This window comes from Salarias fasciatus, chromosome 14, assembly GCF_902148845.1.
Source record: "Salarias fasciatus chromosome 14, fSalaFa1.1, whole genome shotgun sequence".
NCBI lineage: Eukaryota > Metazoa > Chordata > Actinopteri > Blenniiformes > Blenniidae > Salarias > Salarias fasciatus.
In genome coordinates, this window is record NC_043758.1 from 39,232,581 (window position 1) to 39,254,359 (window position 21,779).

Sequence of the window (21,779 nt, forward strand, 5' to 3'; positions counted from 1 at the left end):
CACGGCAAAGCGGAGGAAATTAAAAAAAAAAAAAAAGTATTTAACCATGTCCTTGTAGGGCTTCCGTACTTTTTTCTTCTTCTTCTTCTTCTTGGAGCGAGCTGGCGCACTTCCGTTGTGGATTGAATTTGCAGCATTTTTCTCTTGCAAGTGTTTTCTGTGTTTGCAGCGGTTTTTTCTCTTGCAGCGTTTTTTTTTCTTGCAAGCGTTTTTTTTCTTGCGAGTGTTTTTTTTCTTGCAAGTGTTTTTTTACTTGCATGTGTTTTCTGTGATTGCAGCATTTTTCTCTTGCAGGTGTTTTCTGTGTTTGCGGCGTTTTTTTCTCTTGCAGCATTTTTTTCTTGAAGCGTTTCTTTCTTGCATGTGTTTTCTGTGTTTGCAGCGCGTTTGCACCTGTCGGCCACCGTAGATTTCAAAGAAAATATGAGCTTTAGGTTCACAATAATCTGACCATCGACTGTCAAAGAACCTGACGCGGAACGTCACGGCGCGCGCCATGGACGTTACGCCGTCGTCCACGTACCAGCACGCACGCTGTGACGTCAACACGTCGGAGCATGCCTACTACGCTTGAACATAAACAAAGGCAGGACGTCGCTCTGCTGTAAACTCTGCTCCTTTTTTTTGTTTCCTTTTTTTTCTTTTTTTGTTCTAATGATAACACAAACAGAGTGTTTCTGGGGACATGGAATCCGCGCTGCTGATGCGAGTGAGCGTCTTCACCGACCAGGGAGGCAGGAAGTATATGGAGGATGTGACCGAGGTCATAGTAGAGCCCGAGCCGGAGGAAGAGGAGCCGACGCCGGGCGAGCCGGAGGAGAGCGGAGGGCGAGACGGGACGTCCAGTCCTCCGGCTGGGGACACTCATCCCGACGGGACCGGGGAGCCGGGACACTCCGAGGCGGGCTCCCGCGCGGCCCTGGAGGCTGACCGGACGGAGGAGCCGGCTTCACCCGGGGGTCAGAGCCCGCGGCGGGGTCACAGCCCGCAGCCGGCCAAGCCGGCTTCCTCTCGCCGCTCCGTGGCGTTTTTCGCCGTGTTCGACGGCCACGGGGGTCGCGAGGCTGCGCAGTTTGCACGGGACTTTCTGTGGGAGTTCATCAAGAAGCAGCGGGGCTTCTGGTCCCACTGTGACCGGGAGGTCTGCGCCGCCATCCGCAAAGGATTCGTAGCCTGTCACCACGCGATGTGGAAGAAGCTCCGTAAGTTCACCCACACCGTCCCGGGCCGTGCGTACACCGCGCCGGGCCGTGCGTTACACCGTCCCGGGCTGGGTGAGAGCATCCTGTGAGCGGACACAACATCCCGTGTGGCCTTCACGGTCCTACCGGAGCGCCCCGCCAGCTCAGCCAAACCTGCTTCCACCACATAGATCGCCCATTCTGGGGAGAGTTTTGGTTATGTAGCTACAGAGCGGTTGGCTCTTATCTCAAACTGCTGGATGGGTTAATCCTAACCGGCTAAACAGGCAGAACCAGCGGAGCTAAACAAGCTAGCGACCGGTGCACCATGAAATAAGAACCCCGCAGAACCGTGTGTGCTGCTGTCAGGGTCCAGTGATCCGGTGCTGTCGAGTGGGACTGAACCACTGTTCTGGGCTTATATTCTCACATTCTTATTATTTAGTCATTGCCGGTGAGAAAGCCTCCTGGAAATGTGCGCGATCGCTGCTGCGCCGGCTGGTGTTATGGATTAGCTGGTGTCCCTGCTAACCACTGCTTCCTCTGGCGTCTGTGGTTGCTGCTGGTAACAGCTGATGCTGAAACCAGCTGTGTGTGTGTGTGTGTGTGTGTGTGTGTGTGTGTGTGTGTGTGTGTGTGTGTGTGTGTGTGTGTGTGTGTGTGTGTGTGTGTGTGTCGTTGACCTGCTTGGCAGCAGGTCGCACAGGAAGCATTACGACTCGTTACACCGCTGTCTCCACTGTTGTCTGAAGCCAAAAGAAGCCGGACACCAGTTAACACGGTAACCAGTCGAGCAGAAACACCGGCGGTGCTCCAGTGTCTGGTTGGACATGCTGGGACATGTCAGCTGTTTACCAGCCTCACTGATGAACTCTGCTGCTTGGTACACAGTGGGCGGGTTGGTCAACACAGATATGATATGACCTGATCTCCGGCTCACCGTGTGCCTGCAGGGCATGAAGGAGAAACATGAGCCCCGCCACCGGGAGGCGCTCTCCATAATCACCATCTTCACCATGTTTCCTCCTGATGTGATCACTGCTGGATTGTCTTTACTGTCCTGAGCAGCAGGTTGACTGTAACAGATACTGAAAGTGATCCTGACAAGCAGTAGCTCCTCTTTATCTTTCAGAGATACAGCGAGAACATGAAGAACTGATGATTTCATTTCATATCGAGCTTGACCTCGCTACTGCGCATGTACATCATGGCTGTGGTCAACTGTAGCTCAAGAGATGGAGAACAAGCAGAAGGGCGGCTGTGTTTCAGTGGGGAGAGCAGTCGTCTCTCAAACGGAAGGTTGTTAGTTCGATTCCTGTCTCCCCCTGTCTGCATGTCGAAGTGTCCTTGGGCAAGACACTGGACCCTACATTGCACTGAGCGCCTTGCACGGCAGCCGTCTCCACTGGTGTGAATGTGAGGGTGAATGTGATATTGCAGTGTAAGGCTCTGTCAGTGCAGGGTAAAAAGCGCTATATAAGTGTAGTCCATTTACAAGACTGCCAGTCCTGAACCTGGTAGTTTTAGAGTTGACAGTCACCAGAATAGAAACAGACATAACTGAAACAGTTTTCAACAGCCTTATGTGACATTGGAGGGGGTTCAGGCAGGACGACATCTGGAGTTCAAACCTCAAGTCATTTTATTGCTCATTAAACAAAAATGCAAAAAGTCCAAAAACAGAAACACAGGTGACCCACATCAGGGTGGGGCATTTAAAGCTCGTGTCCGGAGTTTTGAAAGAATGAGAGTTTTTTTTAATCCAACGTCTGGAGGTTCCGCCCTCCCTCTGCTTTCATGAGCGACCAAGCCACGCCCCTTAAATTGTGCACGCGCATTATCCGTCGGGTGAAAATGAGAGCCTCTGAGTCCTACAGCATCCTCCATGTTCAGCTGTTTCCGGTGGATGTTCAGCAGACAGTGGATATATACGAGGTGAGCGCGGCGGAGCTAACTCTCCTCTGCTGGGCGAGCGGCCGTGCTCTCTGGCTGCGCCATACGTTGATTGACAGCATGACAAGGCAGAAGCTGGAAGTCTACTGGCTGACGCTTAGGCGCTTTTTCAGATAACATGGGGGTCTATGAGACGAAGGCGGGGCTCATAAATACATTTTTATATTGCTTTATGCTAATATTATATTGTAGTATGAACCAGACTGACACATTTAAGCTCTGTTAAAAAATGATACACACATTGGAAACGAATGGAAACTCCGGACACGAGCTTTAATGGAGCTCTCGGGGTCATCTCTCTGAGTTCTGGTTGTAAACCAGACCACGTGGCTCCACGGTCCAGGTTCCAGCCCTCTGCACCGAGCCGTATCAGCCACAACATTCCTTCCAGGCAGTAATCGCTTCGCTTCTCTTAACAGCTGAATGGCCCAAAACCCTCATGGGCCTGCCCAGCACGTCGGGCACCACGGCCAGCGTGGTGGTCCTCCGGGGGAACCGCATGTACCTGGCCCACGTGGGGGACTCCGCGGTGGTCCTGGGGATCCAGGATGACGCCTCGGTTCCGTTCATCAGAGCCGTGGAGGTCACGCAGGACCACAAGCCGGAGCTGCCCAGGGAGAGGGAGCGCATCGAGGGTCTGGGAGGCAGGTGAGGCTCCGTGCTCTGGATGCTGACCTTCTGCAGGACCCAACATATCTCACCCTCTCCAAGGTGATATCCTCTGAAAACACCGCATATTTATTGACTAGCTGATGAAACCTGCACGTGGCAGCAGCTCAGCTGTGTTTACATGCCAGTGGGTCAAGGTGCAGGAAGGGGCGGGGCCACAACAGCATTATGGCTGAGTCAGGCGTGCAGGAAGACTGCAGAAACACTGGTCCTGGTCCTGGTCCAGGTCCAGGTCCAGGAGGAAGACAGGGGAAAGATTCCTCTGTGGTGATAAATAATAGTGATTGATGGTGGAATTATTGTCCAGATTGTGGCAGATCCAAACTTGAAGTGTTTAATATTTCCTGATCTGGGGAGTGTGTGTGTAAAGTGTGTGTGCTGCTCCTTCTCTCCCTCTCCCACAGTGTGATCAAGAAGTCTGGGGTGAACCGGGTGGTGTGGAAGAGGCCGAGGCTGAGCCACAACGGCCCGGTGCGCCGCAGCACCGTCATCGACCAGATCCCCTTCCTGGCTGTGGCCCGAGCGCTGGGTGAGGAGCACCGGCTACACACACACACACACGCACGCACACACACACACGCACGCACACACACACCTGGCCATGTGCTGTGAGGACCACAGACCGTGAACATGGAACATTTCTGAAACCCAGACGGTCTCCCCTGTCGCCAGGCGATCTGTGGAGCTACGACTTCTACAGCGGGGAGTTCGTGGTGTCCCCGGAGCCCGACACCAGCGTGCTGGTCCTGGACCCCAGGAAGCATCGCTACATCATCCTGGGCAGCGACGGCCTGTGGAACATGGTCCCCCCCGCAGGAGGCCGTCTCCATGTGCCAGAACAACGACGAGGACGTGGTGAGTGCTCCGTCAGGTCCCCCACCAGCCCGTCTCCAGGTCCAGAGCTCAGATTAAAGCCTGTCTCCAGGTCCAGAGCTCAGATTAAAGCCCGTCTTCAGGTCCAGAGCTCAGATTAAAGCCCGTCTTCAGGTCCAGAGCTCAGATTAAAGCCTGTCTCCAGGTCCAGAGCTCAGATTAAAGCCCGTCTCCAGGTCCAGAGCTCAGATTAAAAACCGTCTCCAGGTCCAGAGCTCAGATTAAAGCCCGTCTCTAGGTCCAGAGCTCAGATTAAAGCCCGTCTCTAGGTCCAGAGCTCAGATTAAAGCCCGTCTCTAGGTCCAGAGCTCAGATTAAAGCCCGTCTCTAGGTCCAGAGCTCAGATTAAAGCCCGTCTCTAGGTCCAGAGCTCAGATTAAAGCCCGTCTCCAGGTCCAGAGCTCAGATTAAAGCCCGTCTCCAGGTCCAGAGCTCAGATTAAAGCCCGTCTCCAGGTCCAGAGCTCAGATTAAAGCCCGTCTCTAGGTCCAGAGCTCAGATTAAAGCCCGTCTCTAGGTCCAGAGCTCAGATTAAAGCCCGTCTCTAGGTCCAGAGCTCAGATTAAAGCCCGTCTCCAGGTCCAGAGCTCAGATTAAAGCCTGTCCCCTGCTCCAGGCCCCCTGCGGTGTTTCCAGCGCCCGGCAGCTGGTCAGCCACGCTCTGCTGCGGTGGCGCCAGCGGATGTTGCGGGCCGACAACACCAGCGCCATCGTGATCGCCCTGCAGGAGAGCGGGACCCCCCAGGACGCCCTGCACCAGGAGGAGGTGCTGCTGGACCTGTCCAAGGCGTCCCAGTGTCCCCCCCCCTCGCTGTCCCGTGCAGACACCCCTCTGCTGCAGGTGAGGAGCCGACCGTCCAGACCGTCTGCGGTGGCCTCGCCGTGCGCGTCTCACTGCTGTCTCCTCCCGTGTGCTCCGCAGCGCCCCCCAGAGGACGACTGTCTCACTCCTCCCCCCTCCCTCACTGACGTCCTCCCCGCTCTGGAGCGAAGAGACGGATTATCGGGCGGCGGCGGCGGCGGCCTGCCGCAGGGCGACCCGTCCCCACGGTCCAAGGGTCCCGAACCGCCGGGGCAGTCCGGCCCGTCCACCAGGACGGCCCGGGGCAAAAGGACTCGGGGGCCGGGGGGGGCCGGACGGCCCGTCGCACCCCGCAAAGAAAGCTCGGCGGAGGACTGCGGACCGGCCGCCGCTGGCTCAGCACAACGCCGAGAAGAAGCAGAAGGAGTCCAGCGGCGTGTCCCCCGTCCTCCAGCAGCACAACAAGAACACCGTGTGTGTGTGCTGAGGCGCCAGGCGCTCCGACGCCGCTCCCCGGACCGCCGCTCCCCGGACCGCCGCTCCCCGGACCGCCGCTCCCCGGACCGCCGCGCCGCCGCTCCCCGGACCGCCGCTCCCCGGACCGCTGCGCCGCTGCTCCCCGGACCGCTGCTGCAGCTGGAGCTGCTCCCGCAAAACAAGACCTCTATTTTTATACCTTCTTTTAATGTACTAGTAGAGACAGTCTGAGGATTCCTGCCAACACACACACACACACACACACACACACACACACACACGCCCACCCACACCCTGGGGGCGTCTGGACAGGAAGTGAAGGTGCTGCTACAGTCAGACCAGGAAGCTACGACGTGGTGTGTGTTCTGTGAGTGTGTGTCAGCTCCGGGTTCTCTGTGTAAGGGAACCTCCTGTGCTCATTCTCATGTTGTGGAACCACATCACACACATTTTAATAACTTATTTATCTTATGCTGGCAAAAATGTCTTCTTGATGTCAGATAATATTAAAAAAAAAAACAAAACAATCATCAGTGGCACAAACTCAATATTCTGATGATTGTTTGCTTCTATAATGGTGAAATAAAACATTTGTCCCGTCTGTGTTCTGACTAAACCTCAGTCAAAGCTCTTCATCTCACCCTCCTCTTCCTCACAGGAACAGCGCTCTGCTCTGGGAAGCGAAGCTGTTTGTGGGAATGCTGGGAATACCGTCGGTGTGAAGGTTTCTCTCACATCACGCTGGGTCAGGCTCTCAGCTCTCTGTATGTCAGGGTTTCTCAGAATGTTCTGCAGCTCCGGTCGCTGAGCAGCGCTCCAGATGAAAAGCAGCGGTTTTGCGTCTTCGTTTCAGAAAACTTTGACTTTTCTACAGGAAATGATGTCTGTTTCCATGGCGATGGCAGAACTGCTGAAGGCCACGTAGTTCTCAGGTGGAGCCACTAGTTGGTGCTGTTGTCAGTTCATGTAAAGATACCACACACACACACACACTCTGTAGAGAATGTGTGTGAGATTGTTCTTACTGTCCATCTGCTGAGCACGTGCAGAAGAAGTGTTTACTATGACTGTGGAGCCTAGGACCAGGACCAGGACCAGAACCAGGACCAGGACCAGAACCAGGACCAGGTCCAGGACCAGAACCAGAACCAGCTTACTGTGCTGACAGCAGTGTACAGTGTCAATGTGAAGAAGACGTATCAGCGAACAAACTGATTTCAGTAAAAAGCTGAAGCCGGGAGCCAGTCCTGGATGTTTCTGCGTGTCTCTACTCCCACTGGGGACACGATGAAGCAGCGTGTTGAGCGAGAGGCCTGCAGGCCAGAACTGCTCACTGTTTCAGAGACAGCTGTAATCCAGCCTACAATCCTTCTTTGGAAGTTTAAAGTCAAAATACAGCAAGGTGAATGAAGAGAAAGCCTTCATTGACGAGCATTTACTGCTCATCTTAGCAAAATTTCATTTTCACAAGTGCAAATTACAAGCTGTTGTGTACTATAGAGAATTTTAGTTCCATCTCCAGCCAGTAATAACGCTTTAAAAACTGCTGTGAATGGGTTGAGTTGGTTCACACCATATTATTATTTATTCATCTATTTATTTATTTATTTGTATAGTTTTTTTAAAAAGTTTCTTTCTTTGTGTTGTGTTGTTATCCATTCACTGTGAAAATGATGTTTATAGTAATTATTTACATTTTTGTTTTCAATTCAATTCATCTTCATTGAAAGTGGGCGGAGCGGATGTGTAGCTACAGGAACATCTTTCCAAAATAAAAGCCGTCGCCCAGTATGATTTGAATTATAATAGAATGTGATGACTTTACATACATTTATTCATATTTTACTAGTCATGCGGAACAGTTTCTTTCACACTGAGACATTTTATCACGTATAAAGACATTCTGTGTTGGTTTGTCTCCAGCGGAGATTGGTTCATGCCTTATTTTGAAAATCGGGCGCACACAAATGACGTTGCATCCGGTCCGGTGAGTTTGTAGAGCGGGAAGAGTTAACTCAATCTTAACAGTGGACGGAGTTTTTTCATGTATATATATTTATTTTAAAAGCATTTTTTCACTCTTTTGCGGTTCCCATGTGAAGCGTGTGAGCGACCGGAGCTGCTGTGTGTGTGTTTGTGAGTGTGTGTGTGTGTGTGAGCGTGTGTGTGAGTTGCAGGTAGGAAACATGTTGACACACGGTCAGCTGGAGCCGATCAGCACACTGATCCCTGGTCCTGGTGGTTTCTGTCTTTACCCCCCTCAGCAGCCCCGCGGACGCCCCGGGGGGCCATGGCTTCTTCCCCACTGCAGTACACCATCGGGGGGGTGAAGGTCCACTTCCCCTGCAAGGCCTACCCGTCCCAGCTGGCCATGATGAACTCGGTGAGTACCTGGACCAGGACCTGGACCAGGACCTGGACCTGGACCGGGTCACACTGGGGTGATGCAGTGGAAATGCGGTGGTCGTCCTCGCCTGTGCCCACTGCAGGCGGTGTGTGAAGAGTGTGTGTGGTCTCTGACGTTGTGTGTGATTCCTCCTCAGATCATGCGGGGCCTGAACTCGGGGCAGCACTGTCTGCTGGAGAGTCCCACGGGGAGCGGGAAGAGTCTGGCCCTGCTGTGCTCGGCTCTGGGCTGGCAGCAGGCCCAGACCGGTGAGTCTGAGCCCGGCGGGCTCCGGGGGCTCCACATGGGTTCTGAACTGACATTTAATGCCAGTCATCAGGAAAACAGTGAAAGCTAACCCCAGAAGAAGAAGAGGGAACAGCAGTGGTCCCCGGACACGTCCTTGGGTTGAGCTGATCTGCTTGGTTAAAAAGGCCTTTTCAGTCATGAGTGTTGAGGACTGGTTCAGGAGGACATGGCGTCTGCTCTCTTCATGTTCTCACTCTGTCTGTCTTCTCCCTGCTTTCAGCCAAGCTTCAGGAGGCCGGGGCCGAGGACAAGAGCCAGCGGAGTAAACCCTGCGGAGACTGCAACAAGCCCGAGTCGTCGTCCTCCTGCCAGTGTGTGTGTCACAGCCGAGCGGCGGCTGGCCCAGAGGTGGTGGACCTCACCGCGGCGACTGACCCAGAGGTGGTGGACCTCACGGCGTCCCCCTGCAGAGACGCAGCAGATCGCAGTGAGTCAAGCTTCCGGATCAGTCCGGTTCAACCTGCTCATTTCATCTGTATTCAGCACCTTTGTTCACTGTTTTGGTGGAAATACAAATCAGACGGCGGTAGAAGACACTGTGGTGGTAGAGCGGTGATACAGTGATAATCTAATCCTCATCCTGGTCACTGCAGGCGGCGGACCTTCTGTTTCCCACTAACGGGAAAGAAGAACTGAAGGTTTACTTCAGAAATATTGCTTCTTATTAGAATTGTGTGTCTGTGTGTGTCTGTGTGTGTCTGTGTGTGTCTGTGTGTGTCTGTGTGTGTGTGTGTGTGTGTGTGTGTGTCAGGGCCTTGTTCAGAGGAGTCCCAGCCCAAACCGCCGTCCCTGGCGTCTCGCCTGTCTGAGAAGCTTCAGGCCTCCAGGAGCCCCGCCGGCCAGACGGACGACGACTTCCAGCCGGACCGGAAACGCATCCGGACAGCAGAGAACACGGTGACTGAACAAGCTGAGCGTGTCCAGACTGATCAGGACGTTAGCAGGACCTTTAAAGCGTGAGCCGCCGTCACGCTGCTGTCGCCTCTTCCTCCACTTCCATGCTTTCATTTCCTCAGTCGGGCGGCGAGGAAGCGTCTGGCAGCAGCTCCACTACAACTCCTGACACTTTTCAGTTCAGTTCAGTTTATTTTGGACAAAGAAAACCGTTGGGAAAAAAACTGTCAATTAAAGTGTACATAGTACCACAATTGCTCATAAGTACTAAATCAATCATTTAATATGTCTGAAAAGGAGTAGGAAGAAGCAAAAGGTTTTCATGTCCTGCCCCCCCCCCCCCCCCCCCCCCCCCCCCCCCCCCCACTCATCCACCCATCCATTCATTCATAGATATGGCAAATTACAGGTGTGGAGTACATGCTGACTGGTTATTAGAAGTTCCGCTTCCAAAACAAATCACACTCATAAGCACATATACCTGTCTGCATTCACATATTATACCCACATACATAGACACACACATACAAATACACAAACTTGCCTGTATTCTGCATAGTTTGACAGTCATGACAAAAATAAGCCGTTGACTTAAGGATTAATCAATATCAATCAATCAATCAATTTATTTTTGTATAGCCCAGTATCACAACAACAGTTGCCTCAGAGGGCTTCAAGATGTTACATTTGTCGGTAAAAGTAAAAACAGTGAATAAGCATAATGGTAATATGTCAATATTTACAGTAACGAGACAGAACGAAGCAACCACCGCCTTAGACCCTCACATCCGGCAAGAAAAAACTCCAAAAACCCAGTGGGAAAAGAAGAAATCTTGGGGAGAACCACAGTATGGAGGGATCCCTCTCCCAGGGACGGACAGCTTTGGCAACAGCTAGCATGAGACAATAAGAAGTAAAGCCTAGGACTATGTTGAGGACAGTCCGTTGGACGGTCCAGCACAAGAACCGCGGATCCCAGCAGTAGAACCGAAGCCAGTCCACGGGCAGGACCGACAGGGGTGTCCTCCCGGTCCGGACGGAGCTTGTTCATAGGCCTTCGTAATAGTGGAGTCAGCAACTGAAACTGGAGAAGACTCCCCCTCGAAGGGGGGGACAGCAGGTGAAAAGCAATGAACGGACTAAAGGGAATAACATTCAGACATTAGAGGACAGGGCTTAGTGCACCGTACTTCCCACAGCATTCTAGCTCCTGGGGCAGCTTTGTGGATACTTAACTGTTTAAACTAGTATTAGTTAGTATAGTTTAGTTTAGTTTAATTTAGTTTGGTTTAGTTTAATTTTGTTTAGTGTAATTTGGTTTGGTTTAGTTTAATTTAATTTAGTTTAGTTTAGTTTAGTTTAGTTTGGTTTACTGTAGTTTGGTTTACTGTAGTTTGGTTTACTGTAGTTTGGTTTGGTTTGTTTTAGTTTAGTTTAGTTTAGTTTAGTTTAGTTTAGTTTAGTTTAGAATCCCTAGCTGACCTGATCATAGGCTGCATCGAAGAGAAACGTCTTGAGCCTCACCTTAAATGTGGAGACTGTGTCTGCCTCTTTGACACCACTTGGAAGCTGGTTCCATAAAAATGGTGCCTGATAGCTAAAGGCTCTTCCACCTAGTGTCCATTTAGAGACTCTAGGAGTCACCAGTAACCCTGCATTTTGAGAGCGAAGTGCTCTGATTGGTTGATAAGGCGTTAAAGCATCTTGGAGATAGGTTGGAGCCATCCCATTTAGGATTTTGTAAGTGAGGAGAAGGATTTTAAATCTAACTCTGAACTCGACTGGAAGCCAGTGAAGAGATTTTAGAACGGGAGTAATGTGTTCACGTCTTCTAGTTCCAGTTAATAATCTGGCGGCTGCATTTTGAACCAACTGAAAGTTTTTTAATACACTTTTTGGGCAGGCTGCGAGAAGGGAGTTGCAGTAGTCCAATCTCGCAGAAACAAATGCATGGATGAGTTTTTCTGCATCACTTCTAGGTAGAATGTTTCTTATTTTAGCTATGTTGCGCAAGTGGAAATATGCTGTTTTACAAGCCAGGTTGATGTGTGCTTTAAATGAGATATCCTGATCAAATAAGACCCCGAGGTTCCTCACAGTAGAGGAGGAGGATACACTGACGTTATCTAAGGTAATAATCTGTTTGGATAGACACTCTCTCAGTTTATAGCCTCTAAAACTTACTTGATTTTGTTTCCATAACTCTATACCTTTCAATAATAGCTTTTTTATAAACTGTCTGAAGTTGATGGACATTCTTACTCATTTTTGTTTGTTCATCCAGACCATTCCACAATTTCACCCCACAGACAGAAATGCACATACTTCTTAGGGTAGTGCGGACAATCGGTTGCTTAAAATTGTACCCCCCCCCCCTTCAATTCATACCCTCCCTCCCTTTCCATGAACCATTTATTTAAGTTACCAGGGAGTAATTTATGTTCAGCTTTATAAACAGTCTGTATGGTTTTTAGTTTTGCTAGATCCATAAATTTTAACATCTGTCTTTAAAAAAAGCTGGTTGGTGTGATCATTGTAACTCACTTTGTGCACGATTGTTAAACCTTTTTTGTAGTGTGCATATCTTCTGTAGGGTGCTGTTGGTGTTTCCCCACACCTCCACACAATTCATTAGATATGTTAGCACCGGAATCAGAATCAGAATAGTCTTCATTGTCATCGCAACAAGTTACTGAAGTCACAAGTTACAACGAAACTGCTGGGTTTTAAAGACGCCCAGGCAGCCAATCACGGCGCTCCGTCTTGAAAAGGAAACGGAGTTAAAGAAACTGAGACAGAAATTGGGGGGGGGGGTTAAAAAAAAAAAAGATACGTCGGTTCAAATCTCGGTTCCAATAGGGAGTCATGATTAGAACTGCGCACAACCTGCGCACAAACACAGCGAGACAAGTTGCTTCAGACTAGTGGGTCATTCATATGGTGTGTAAATATTACACACCATATGAATATTCCTAAATATTCATATGGTGAAGTCATGGTGAGAACACCATGGTCTGAGTACAGACTGTGAAAGCGGGGCCTCACGATCCTTCTGACTTTTTGGGTTTTAAGCAGGAGGTGTCAGAAAAGTTCCTACAGGGAGAACTGGCTCGTGGCGGCCAAGCGTTCATAGCGACGTCGCGTTTTGATCCTTGGATGTCGGCTCTTCCTGTCACTGTGAAGCAGAATTCACCAAGCGTTGGATTGTTCACCCACTAATAGGGAACGTGAGCTGGTTAGACCGTGGTGAGACAGGTTAGTTTCACCCTACTGATGATGTGTTGTTGCAATAGTAATTCTGTGTAATAGTAATATGGTGTACTCATATTCTTTTTCTGGTTGCCAAATATACATTTTGTTTTTTCCAAATTCAGTGATAGTTTGTTCCTGTTGAACCATGATTTCAATTTACTGAGTTCTTGCCTGACTAGAACCATCAGTTGCTGCAAATCATCACTGGTACAGGAAATATTTGTGTCATCTGCAAAAAACAAGTCTTAAAATGTCTGATACTTTACCAATGTCATTTATGTACATAATGGACAGTTTTGGGCCTAGTACTGACCCCTGTGGCACTTCGTAAGTAATGTTTAATTCAGGTGACTTGAAGTCATTCAGCTGCACAAACTGCTGTCTGTTTTTGATATAACTGCTTAACCAGTCTAAAACAACTCCTCTTACACCATATTGTTCCATCTTTCTGAGCAGAATGTCATGATCTATTGTGTCGAATGCTTTCTTTAAGTCTATGAACACCCCTATAGCACATTTCTTACTGTCAGTTGCACTTGCGATCTCCTCTGTTAAGTCCATTAATGCCATCGCTGTTGATCTGTTTGATCTGAAGCCATATTGACTGTCCATTAACAACTTGTTCTTTTTTTTTTTCAATGAAATTGTCCAGTCTTGCAACAAAAAGCTTTTCTAGAATTTTGGAAAACTGGGAGAGTAAAGACACTGGCCTGTAATTGGTGAAGTGATGCTTGTCTCCTGTCTTGTACAAGGGGGTAACTTTAGCAACCTTCATTTCACTTGGAAATGTGCCAGCTGTGAGAGATAAGTCAGGGTATCGATGATGCCATCCACAACATGTTTCACAAGAGTCACGTCGATATCATTCCAGTCTTTAGATTTTTTATTCTTGCAGTTTGAAATTATTTGAAAAACTCCTAAAGTAAAAGACAAGCAGACAAACTTTTATTCAGGGGTGACAAACATAAGGCCCATGGGCCAAAACCGGTCCGCGCGACAGTCCGGTTCAGCTAAACCACCAAACAAATGGTAAAAATTTCAAAGAAAACGGATGATTTTTTAAACAAATTACTTAATAACAGTCGAGACGGCACATCACTGAGGAACTTTTCACAGGATTGTAAACCGGAAGGTTTCATTAAAAGTAGTTTTCTGCTTGGATCGGCGTCATGTTCAGTAGAACTTGTTTGGTTTTGTGACAGTATTGATGTTTTCTACTCTGCACACAACAAAGAAAGTTTAAATGTGTTGAGGTTAAACCGCCTTGTTTCCCTCAGAGCCGGAAGAAGCAGCGGCTGGAGCGAGGAGTGGTCTTCATCGACGACGTGGACGACCAGCCGCCGGCTCACGGCGGCGGGACGGGCGGCCGGACCGATTCCCCCCCGAGCTGTGTGAGTACCACGCAGAGACACGAGCATGTCCTAAAGACGGCGTCCCATCAGGCTTTTTCAGCGCCAACAATCAGGACTGACTAATGTCCTGAAACCTTCAGTCTCTGTTCTTCCTCTGGACTTTGAGAGAAAACGTGGCGGTCCACATCATGGAGGAGCCTTCAGAGTGAAACATACCTCTGGCCTTAAAGTGGAGGAAAATAGTGGAGCTGCTGGTGTTAATTGGTGAAAAGATCATTTGTGGGGTCATGTTGGTGTGGAGTCAGACCACTGGGGGGCAGTGTACACTCACTGATGGAGGTGTGTGTGTCCTGACCGCCTTCAGAGGCCTCTCTGTAAACACACACAGTGGTGTGTCACCTGCTGAAGTTTGTGTGTGTGAGTCCAGAGTGCACATCTCTCTCTCTCTCTCTCTCTCTCTCACACACACACACACACACACACACACACACACACAGCAGGCTGTGAGACTGAGCTCCTCTGAAGACCCCTTTACAACCACGTCAAGTCAAAACACACAACTTTCCCAGAGTTCAGTGTGTCTGTTACCATGGCAACGGAGCTCAGAGCCCCTGGAAAGGACACTCCAACGCCATGTCCTCGTAGACGGTGGAGATGCTGGCCCTGGCCCTGGTCTTGGCCCTAGTCCTGTTCTTGGAATGGATGAACCAGCTGAGACTGCTGCCAGTGGTTCTCATTTCATGTTCTCACTCCTGAGATTTCATTATCAACCGCAGATTCAGGATGTTTAGCAAAGTTCTGCACAGCGCGGAGTGTTGGCACGTCTTGAATTTTCCCAGAATGCAGCTGGTGCTGCAGCCATGGCCTGTTCTTGATCTGATGTTGGGGACTAGTTGAGGTGTGTGTGAGTCGGCCTGGCGAGTGATCCGTGTGTGGGAGTCCAGCGCACACACACACGGATTATTCACCAGACTACATGCTGCAGTGTGTGTGCATGTGCGTGCGTGCGTGTGTGTGTGTCCAGAGAGCGGCGTGGCCCACAAACTGTCCTAGCTGCGCCTCAGCCTGCTGCAGGTGGGCGGCGGACGGCGGGAGGTGGAAAAACGGGCGGAGGGAAAGTGAAGCCGGGGTCGGGTTTCCCCCGCAGCCACCCGAGCCGGGCCGCTTTGTGCCGCCGGCGCTGACGGACGGCCTGAATGGCGCTCTTTGAAGCGAGCTCCAGTTTTAATTAAGAGGGCGGCCGGGCCGGGCCGCTGATCTGTGAAAGCCACGGGGATAAATATTGGATGGGGTTCACCCGCTGGTGACTGCGCCCCGGGGATAAACAGGTGCTTCAGAGGGCAGCGCCGTGCCAGCACCCCTACCTGTGCAGCGCGGGGGGTGGGGGGTGGGGGGGTGTTGGGTGTCATGTCTTCCCAGGTATGAGCGATTGAAGCCCCCCCCCCCCTTATTGGAGTGGATTCCAGGCTCTGGAAGGCTGTGGAATGAGGAGCAAATTGGCGTCCAGTGAGAGGCGCCACTGATAGCTAAGTGATCCGCTGCCCCGGCCCCTGGGCGCCCTCCGACCCCCCCTCCCTCCGCCCTCCCTCCGCCCCCGGGGTGTGAGATTTCCATCTCTCAGGTGTTGGCAGGGAGCGTAGCAACAGAAGCCTACCTGTGAATATTGGGAGGTGTTCAGTAACACTGCTGACCTCTGTGCTGTCCGTGCTGGAGCACTACACCCGCTGCTACACCTGCTGCTACACCTTCTACTACAGCCGCTGCTACACCTTCTGCTACACTTGCTGCTACACCTGCTGCTACACCTACACCTACATCCACAGCTGCTCCTACACCTAAAGCTACACCTATATCTACACAAAACCTACAGCTGTACTTATACCTACATCTATAGCTACACCTCCCTCTACACCTAGAGCTACACCCATACCTACACCTACACCTCCATATACACCCACACATATATCCACACCTACACCTGGGAGAGCAGGACAAGCCAGGAAACCTGGTCCGCCTGGAGGAACCTGGAGGAACCCGAGGTTCCCGGGTCCCCCGTCCAGAGCTGTGAATGCTGGGCTGTTTCCTGGTTTGTGTGGCGGGGGTGACGCTGTGAGTTGGGTGGTGGTGTTGTGGCTGGTGACCCCCCTTCTTCCCGCCACCTGCATTCCTGTCCGTTGGGGTCCGGACGGTCCGGGGGTGTCTGGTCCGGGCCGAGGGGCCAGGCTTCAGACCGTGTTGTCCTGGCATCTCGGGAGGCGGCCGCGTAAAAGGATACTCCTGTGTCAGCTGTTTCCTGCTGCAGCTTCTGACAAGGGCCCCTATTCATCAGCGAGCCCTTCTACACCGCCGCGGCCCCCCTCCACCCTCCACCCTCCACCTCCTCCCACCTGCCAATGAATAAGTAATTACCGGCCATCTCGGGGCAGGATATTTGGACGGCTCTCTTTAGCGTGGCAGCAGCAGGTAAGGCGATCGGGCCCGGGGCCCGGGCCGCCGAGCGTAACTGTTCCAGAGGAGAAAGGTAACCGGAGCCGGTGTTGGGGCCCCGCAGCACCTCTGTTTGTTTTTCACAGGGGCTCAGGGCTCGTTATCCCTCTTAACGCTGAGAGGCGGCCCTCCGAGGCGCTCCCCGGCCCGCGCTCCGCGGCACATTGTAATATTTGATGGGCGAACATGCTTGGAAAATCTGAGCCGGCGGGTAAGAGGAGCCGGCCGTCTGTCAGCAGAAGTGCTACCTTCTGATCCCCGCGATAAGTTTCACCGCCTCATATCGCATACCGCTCATTCTTCCAGGGAATCATTCAAGCCATTGGTGGATGATTCAGGAATTAAACCTGTCTGAGGCGGGCGGCTCTTCAACATGCCCGAATGCAAACGAGGCTCCACAGGTCTTCTCGTTTGATTTGATCATTCGTCACTTTTTATTCTGCCCCTTTCTCTTTCAATTGCTGTTTTTTTTTTTTTTCAAAGAAGAAACTAATTGAAATGAGAATATGTCAACCCTGTTTGCACAACAACAAAATGTGCACAATTTAAAAAGCAAAGGCATGAAGTCTGGCTTGACTGGTCTTCAGGCCTGTTGACAACTCAGAGTGAAAAACCTCAGTTTCCATGATAACAGCGCTCAACTGCAGGAGGTCTGAGGGGTCTCTACAGGACCTGGACCATGAGCTCTCTGGACTCCAGGGTCAGATCTCAGCCCAGCAGAGCTCCTCTGGTGATAGACCAGGACCAGGACGTCCAACACGTCCTCTGTCATGATGAAATCCGTTAACGCCATCAGGAGACTGCTTTTAGCGAGGCTCTGATTTCCTGAAGAGGAGCTGTCCTCCGCCCGTCTCTTTGAGACCGCAGTGTCTCCTGAGTGACAGCAGGTCCGGGGACGGGTCTACGTGGAGTAAAGGATGGATGGGCTCCGGGTGCACCACTTAAAAGAGCTCAACACATAAGCAGGATCGGTTTCATACGCGTCGCCGGCTACACTTCACCTGCGAGCGCCGCAGAAGAAAGGCTCCACCACGTCAGCGGACAGCCAATTATGGAGCAGCTAGATTTTCTCAGCCTCCACAATGGTGGCTCTCATCTTTCAGAGCCGGGAAAGGTCAGCCGGTGCAGAGTGACAGGACGCCTCGTGTATGGATACTAATTCTTTCTGCTCGTTCTAAAGAGGCTACAGAGTCCGTCACACACCACACATGACGGCGCCAGTGGCTGCTGGGTAGTGCTGCACCGGAGCACCGGAGCACCGGGTCCTCCTGATAGTGGAGGGGGAGGCCGGGTCCTTAATTACATCCTCCACACTGGAAGAGCAGATTTCATGACCTGCCTTTTACCAACAGCTGTAACAGAAACCACCCATATCATGAAGGCTTCTTTAACGCCGTTTTTGTCGTTGTTGATTTCTCTTTATGATTTTTTTTGTATATTCACCAATCTTTAGAGGAGTGTGAGGACTGACCTTTAACTACTTCCTGATCCTGAGCACTGGCACGAGTACTTATTAAATTCCCTAAAGCTGAATTCATGCTGTAAATGTAAAGTGTGTGTCACTGTGATTCTGTGTCGATGCTGCGTCGCCTCCATCAGCCTTACTGTCCGTCCACAGAGCAGTGTGTAGCGTCCAACTACACACTAGACTGAGGGACCGAGCTGGTGATGAGTGAATCAGTCACGCTTTAACCATGATTAGCATGTAGCATGTAGCATCACTGCAGTGTGAGCCCTGAAACTCTTTAGCATGTAGCATGTCTCAGGGCAGCTCCAACTCCAAATGTCTCTGCTGGTCAAGATACTGATTGAGTTTCTTTCTTTCTCCTCTTCATATTGTCAGAAGTTCATCTGCAGTCTGTCTTTCTTTTGTCGTTGTCTTTGTCTTCTTGTCGTTAATATTAAATAATCTCCAAATGGCACTGTCACTCGTCCTCTGTGCAGTACCGGAGCGATACCCTATGCTGGTATCGGTGCATGGCCACTGAAGATATCTGGATGAATACTGACCTTGTCCTTGAGCTTCATTTGTCTCCAAAACTTCTGCAGTTTTGGATCCGTCTTGTTTCCAGGACTGGTCTCTTTCCAGGTTTGTCTCAGTAAACCTGAAAGTGAAGCTCCATCAGACACCAGCTGACCCTCCTCCGGGCTTAAGGCCCGTTCACACCGGCAAATGATTTCCTCATTTTTGCGTCCAAACGTGATTGAAAAACAATGGGGAACGCGCGCTCACCGGTGGCGAAAATCCAGACGGCGCGTCACATGCGTTTTTGCGGCGCGTCGGGCTGTTCTGGCGTTGGTGGCGCGTTTTTGCGGCAAACCAATCAGGGAGCGTCTCGATGGTGACGTAGGTCAGGGAGCGGGCACCGGTGGAAGCGATACTCATCCTAGCGCAGCTCCTGGAGCGAACGGTGAAACTCGCCAAACTCCGACCGTCTCTGGATAATGTCATGCACCCAGGCACGGCGTACTGTCCGCCGACGGCGCCGTTGTCTGGCTTTAATAAGCAAATAAAGCCAAGCCCCTCGCTCAACTGGGTTAGCCATGATATTAAGCTAACACAGGAAATAAGGCCGGAAGCCCCGCCTTCCCGCCACAGACGCGACGCGTCAACGCCGTGTCCTCGGGGGCGTTCAGTGTCGGACCTCAAAATTGACACGCGTTGAACTTCTCGTGTTTTCGCGTTTTTTGACGCAGAAACGCGTTCGGCCTGAACGCGGCTTTTCAGTCTGTCTCCTCCGGTCCAGCAGCACCACTGACTTTCACTCTGGAGGTGCAGTGTATGGACATTGGTTGCCTGATGGACGTGGCAGTCCAGGCTCCAGGCCCGTTTGAACTGGAACCTGCCTCTGAAGCTCAGTGGTGGTTTTGGTGGAAATGCAGCTTCAGAGCGAGGACTTTCTGGAAGAGTTGCTAGTAAAGTTGCTGTGACAGACGTGGGACTGACCCTGCAGGGTGTCCTGTGTTTCAACGTCTGTGTGTGTGCGTGTGTGTGTGTGTGTGTGTGTGTGCAGGCTCCAGGACTGTGCTCCCTGTGCCCGTGCGCCACAGCTAAAGACGGCGTGAAGGACAAAGCCAAAGATGGCCGACCCAGGATCCCAAAGATCTTCTTTGGCACTCGCACCCACAAGCAGATCACCCAGATCACACACGAGCTGAAGCGCACCATGTACTCCGGCGTGCCCATGACCATCTTATCCAGCAGGGACCACAGCTGCGTCAACCCCGAAGTCACGTCCAAGCCCAACCGCAACGAGCGCTGCAAAGAGCTGCTGGACGCCAAGGAGGTGAGGAGGTCCTGGAGGTCCATCAGCCATCAGGTCCCTGATGTTAGAACCAGGACCGGTGGCCTCCAGGACCTGGAGATGTTCAGGGAGCAGGGCTGGTTCCATCTCCTCTCATGAGATTTCACTTCTGTCCTGGAGGACTTCAGACTCCCTGCTGGAGTCGGTGCCGCAGTGACAGGAGGTGATGTCCTGAGTGTAACTCCAGCCGGTTGATCTCACGCCTCGGCCCGTCCTGCTGCCGCTGTGGCGTTGGAGGACTGTAAACCCAGACCGAGCTGCCGCAGGAACACACAATGCGAGCAGTAATTATCCTGCTACTATGTCCATAATTGGTGGAGTTGATTCTTTCTGACGCTGAAATGTCAGGAACCGTGAAGCGAGACATGAGACACTTGTAACTCCCTGTACTGTTCTGAAGTGGAGGCGCCTACAGTAATGAGCGCCATTACGCTGTCACTGCAGGTGTTGGTGTCACGTTGTCCCCTGAAATGAGTGTCCCAGCGGTAACCCCGCGGCCTCGGGGTCCGGGCCTCTCGGTGTCAGGTGGCCACGCTGTACCCAAACACACACACCTGTACCCGTACACACACCGTCTGCAGTCACAACAGCTTTAACGGCAATGATAGCGCGCTCCTGAACCCCCCCACCCAGCGAGATCGTCCCTGTGAGGGGGACAGGGTGGGACATCTCAGTCCACGAGAGGCTGTGTCCTCATGGTTCTCACTGTCTTTGAGTGTGTCAGAGGCTTAAATGGTAGAAATTAGGGTCAATCAGGAAAATGGTTGTGAATCATATGATGTGTGGGGTTCAGTCAGTTCTCAGAAGAACCTGGTTCCTGCTGGTTCCTGCTGGTTCCTGCTGGTTCCTGCTGGTTCCTGCTGGTTCCTGCTGGTTCTGTCTCTGTCGGGACCTGCAGTCCTTGCTGCTGGGTGGACCTGTTCGGTCCAGAAGCAGCTGCAGCCGAGCGAGTCGTCCTGTCAGGGTGTGACTAAGGATCGACCGATATGGCTTTTTTAGGGCCGATGCCGATTATTCGTACCGATATGTCGAACCGATTTTCATTTGCAGTAAAAATGAACATTTTACTGTCAAAATGTAGCTGTGGGTGGGACATTGTTACACAGCCCGGAGTATTGACTTCAGGCAGAGAGAGAGAGACGGCTGTATATATGATCCAAAGAGCACGTTTTTAAATACGTTTATTTTATCAGCTATTGGTGGAAAAAAAGACCGATGCTGATTATTAGAAAACTGCCCAATATCGGCCGTTATTGGCCAGGCCGATAATTAGTCTATCCTTAGTTTTGCCGCCCTGCCGTGTGCTCCGCAGGGCTTCTCCTGCCGCTACTACCACGGCGTGCAGAAGATGCGGGAGCAGCACACGCTGCAGTACGTCCACGGCCTGCACCAGGCCTGGGACATCGAGGACCTGGTCTCGCTGGGGAAGCGGATCCGCTCCTGCTCCTACTTCGCCGCCCGGGAGCTGATGGCCTCGGCCTGCATCGTCTTCTGCCCGTACAACTACCTGCTGGACCCCATGATCCGGGAGAGCGTGAGTCCGGTTCCGCCGAGGACCCGCCGGAGCGCCGGTCCCGGCGGGCTGACGGAACCCCCTGTCCGTGTTTAGATGGACATCGACCTGAAGGAGCAGATCCTGGTGCTGGACGAGGCCCACAACATCGAGGACTGCGCGCGGGAGAGCGCCAGCTGCTCGCTGAGCCACGGCGGCCTGCTGCAGGCCCGGGACGAGCTGGACGGCATGGTCCACAGCAACATCCGGCGCGCCCAGCACGAGCCGCTCCGCAACCTCTGCTACAGCCTCATCAAGTCAGTGCTGCGCCCGGCGCTCAGACCGGC

General features: G+C 51.9%; 2 protein-coding genes across 2 annotated transcripts in view; both read left to right on the forward strand.

The window, feature by feature from the left end:
- Window positions 1-503: 503 nt before the first annotated feature.
- Window positions 504-6,027, forward strand: LOC115401137 (protein phosphatase 1D). The gene is given in 8 exon segments (XM_030109326.1): window positions 504-1,202; window positions 3,554-3,782; window positions 4,208-4,332; window positions 4,476-4,609; window positions 4,611-4,658; window positions 5,293-5,517; window positions 5,599-5,792; window positions 5,794-6,027. Coding segments are annotated over 8 exon segments (1,644 nt in total). The 5' UTR covers window positions 504-685; the 3' UTR covers window positions 5,966-6,027.
- A 1,925-nt stretch (window positions 6,028-7,952) lies between these two features.
- Window positions 7,953-21,779, forward strand: part of brip1 (BRCA1 interacting helicase 1) — a 37,631-nt gene continuing 23,804 nt past the window's right edge. Inside the window, exons 1-9 of the mRNA XM_030109322.1 lie at window positions 7,953-8,132; window positions 8,220-8,338; window positions 8,499-8,610; window positions 8,871-9,077; window positions 9,402-9,547; window positions 14,074-14,187; window positions 19,650-19,922; window positions 21,253-21,474; window positions 21,550-21,749. Of these exons, the coding sequence (XP_029965182.1) occupies window positions 8,246-8,338; window positions 8,499-8,610; window positions 8,871-9,077; window positions 9,402-9,547; window positions 14,074-14,187; window positions 19,650-19,922; window positions 21,253-21,474; window positions 21,550-21,749 (1,367 nt within the window). The 5' untranslated portion in view covers window positions 7,953-8,132; window positions 8,220-8,245. The remainder of the gene's footprint in view (window positions 8,133-8,219; window positions 8,339-8,498; window positions 8,611-8,870; window positions 9,078-9,401; window positions 9,548-14,073; window positions 14,188-19,649; window positions 19,923-21,252; window positions 21,475-21,549; window positions 21,750-21,779) is intronic.